At 31.9% G+C, this 3,543-nt stretch overlaps 1 protein-coding gene across 1 annotated transcript; it reads left to right on the forward strand.

Annotated features, from left to right (window-relative positions):
• Positions 1–357: 357 nt before the first annotated feature.
• Positions 358–2,135, forward strand: LOC133699192 (acetyl-CoA-benzylalcohol acetyltransferase-like). Its single transcript, XM_062122347.1, has one exon. It carries the CDS (start codon positions 573–575, stop codon positions 1,902–1,904), a length of 1,332 nt encoding a protein of 443 aa, XP_061978331.1. The 5' UTR covers positions 358–572; the 3' UTR covers positions 1,905–2,135.
• Positions 2,136–3,543: the final 1,408 nt, after the last annotated feature.

The raw sequence follows: 3,543 nt of genomic DNA on the forward strand, positions 1-3,543 counted from the left end.
AATTTGGGTTTTCAAAATTGACGCAATATTGAACTTTCTTTATGATTGACTGGGAAGCAACAGCGAAGTTCAAATGGGGTAGATGGATTTGTGTTTTATTTCTGAATAATTATCTCGGACATTTATTATGCCTCTCTGATAAATTTTATAACTTGAATAGGTGAAAAAAACTGAACTTTACAAAGTAGAAAAATTAGAATCCTAGATAAAAAAAAAAAAAAATTGAAAGAAAATTAGGCACAAAATCTAAAATTAAGCTGAAAATAAATAAATCTGAGGATATTATGGCCTTGAAATAACAATAAAGCTGAAAATAAATGAATCTGTTATCACAAAATCTTAGACTTAACATATTGTATTTCACTGTTCATAACTAAATCTGTTAGATTTTCTTCCTACACAAGCATACATAAGTTCTATACCAAAGTCCAAGGAAATACATGGAAACAATAAACAAATAATCTAAGAGATTAGGTTGACCACTTCATCAAACTTTCAAGTTCCTACTCAGCTTTCATGATTCAAAACCCACCTACCATCTCAGTACGTAGCTATTAAAAGGGGGAAAGGAAATGATCGAGGCGAAATATAGCAAGCTGGCAATGGAGGTTCAGCTCATATCTAGAAAGCTAATAAAACCATCAGTTCAAACTCCTCCTCGCCTTCAGAATCTAAACATATCATTTCTCGATCAGCTTGCTCCTTCACTGAATGTACCCAATATTTTCTACTATCCTAACAACCACCATGTCAATAACATCGAAGATCTAGAGAAATCTTTGTCCGAAATATTAACCCTCTTTTACCCTCTAGCAGGAAGATACATCGAAGATAATCTCTCAGTTGATTGTAATGATGAAGGGGTGGAGTTCCTGGAAGCCAAAGTTGATGGGGTAGACCTCACACAAATTATCCAACAAGACCCCAATAGCAATCTTGATCTGCTGGATCATTTTGTTCCTTGTGTAACTGAATCAGACACTAGTCGTTTATTAGCCATCCAAATCAACAAGTTTAAGTGTGGAGGTTTAGCGATCGGCTTGCTCACTTCGCACAGGATAGCTGATATACCAACAATCTCCACATTCATCAATGCATGGGCTACAACATTCCGAGAACGTGGGATAAGTGATCAAGTTCGTCGTCCAAGATTTGATTGCCCATTTCTCTTCCCACAAAGAGATTTACGTCTCAATTTTCCACCAGCACCAAAAGTTCAACCTAAGATTGTCACAAAAGTATTTGTGTTTAACAAGGAAGCCATAGACAAGCTGAAATGTAAAATTGGTGGTGGCACCGATTCAGGAGTCAAGTACCATCATTCGCGCTTGGAGGTGGTCACAGCACTTATATGGAAGGCTCTCATTGGTTCAGTTAAAGCACAGCACGGGCACCTGAGAGCATCTTCAGTGCGCCAGATAATGACGTTGAGAGGAAAGGTGAGTATGCCTTTACCAGAAAATGCTTGTGGGAACATGTATATGCCTTTCATTTCTAGATTCAATGCAAATGGTGAGAGCAATAGGTTAGAGTTAAGTGACATTGCGAGTCTGCTGAGGGATGCTAAGAGGAAAGCCATTTCAGATTGCGCAAATGCAGTAAACAGCGACGATGTGTTTTCAATGGTAACTAAGTACCATAAAGAGTTGTTTGAAGAATTGAACAAGGGGGAAGTAGATACATTCAAGTTCTCAAGCTGGTGTAGGCTGGGTATGGAGGAAGCAAACTTTGGCTGGGGAAAGCCTGCATGGATGAGTGCAATGAATTTTCCTATAGATGTTAGTATTCTGAAGGACGACAAATTTGGAGATGGAATTGAGGCATGGATGACCTTAAAGGAAATTGATATGCTTCACTTCCAACAAGATCCGGACATCTTGGCCTTGCCTTCCTCAACAGAGTAGATGGCTTCACTAAACAAGCACACGATCGATCCTGATCTGGTCAGTTTATATTGCTGGAAGGAGTTGTCTTCACCATGATCATATCTGTTCTACTTTCTATATATAGAAGAAAATAACCACTTATCGGTTACCAAACTCATCTTGCCCTGCTGTAGTGTTTCAGGACGGATCTTGTACTTTTTTTTTAAATTGGCGTGCGCAATATATACGAATTAAGATTGTGTTTATGGATGTTATGTTTGCTATTCAATTATTATGAGTTTGAATTTACTATATATATATATATTTATATGATTGTTATTTTTAAAATTATAAAATTAATTGAGGTATTCACAAACTAACTCAAGCACTTAAAATAATCTTTAAAAAAAAAACTGTGTTTATGAATGTTATGTCATCAGTAATTGAATTTTATGGTACATGCTATAATTTAAAGTATATATATCAAGGTGTGGAGCGTGTTAGTAGTGATTCGATAATTTGTCGTGGATGGTTATTTTTTCTTTTTTTTTTCTACTTTTCTCTTTCTTCTCATTAGAATACATGTTTGTCCTTTTTTCTTTTTGTTTTCATTTTCAGCCCTTATGTTTTTTATTATTTATTTTCATCATTGACCTTTTTGGAAAGTTTTTTATGTTTTCAATTCATTCCTTAAATTACAATTTATCATATATTTTTTTTACAAATTCGGTCCTTATTGTTTTGAATTGTCATTTTTACCCTTGGATCTTTTGTTAAAATTTTATTATTATTCAATTTTATCCTTCAATCAAAGTTTATGTTATTTTTTTTAATTTAGCCTTCATTCTTTTGATTTATTTTTTCTCTTTGTGAATTATTTTTTTCTTTTCGATTTAACACTGCAATTTAATTTTTAAATGCCCTTAAATTTATTTTTTATTTTGGTTTCCAACTTTATTTTTTAATTAAATTTTTTTACAAGGTTGATTTTTTTTCCTGGATATATCCTTCGGTGTTTGATTTAATTGAGATTGAGTTTCATGATTTTTTTATTTGTAATGCTTTCAATTTAATGACACGGGTCACAAGTTTTAAGTGTTAATACGGTTAGGATCAAATTCTTTTTTTTTCCTCATTATATTTTGCGATTTTATCATTATACATTGTTTAAAACAATGTTTTATGGTTACTTTCATATTTGTTTTAAGTGTTAATACGGTTAGGATTGAATTCTTTTTTTTTCCTCATTATATTTTGCGATTTTATCATTATACATTGTTTAAAACAATGTTTTATGGTTACTTTCATATTTGTTTTAAGTGTTAATATGGTTAGGATTGAATTCTTTTTTTTTCCTCATTATATTTTGCGATTTTATCATTATACATTGTTTAAAACAATGTTTTATGGTTACTTTCATATTTGTTTTTATCAGTTTGTCTTCGTCTCGTTACCTAAACCATGGTTTTTGCAATCTATTTCGGGATAAAAAGTTCTTTTTAAAAAATTGTTTTGTTTTGTGTGTTAATTTTTGCTGATTTTTTTATTTTACTTTATACAAGTAGGTTTTGTCTTGTACAAAAAATAGTTATTTTGAAATAATATTTCTTATATGTTTTTTTTCTTTTATTTTATTCACTCTGTTTCATATGTGTTTTTATATCATGGTTTTTATTTT

The sequence above is a fragment of the Populus nigra genome, chromosome 7 (assembly GCF_951802175.1).
Source record: "Populus nigra chromosome 7, ddPopNigr1.1, whole genome shotgun sequence".
NCBI lineage: Eukaryota > Viridiplantae > Streptophyta > Magnoliopsida > Malpighiales > Salicaceae > Populus > Populus nigra.

What these genes read in the sequence shown, in the direction of transcription:
- LOC133699192 (XM_062122347.1), top strand. Translation starts at nt 573, where the DNA reads ATGATCGAGGCGAAATATAGCAAGCTGGCAATGGAGGTTCAGCTCATA.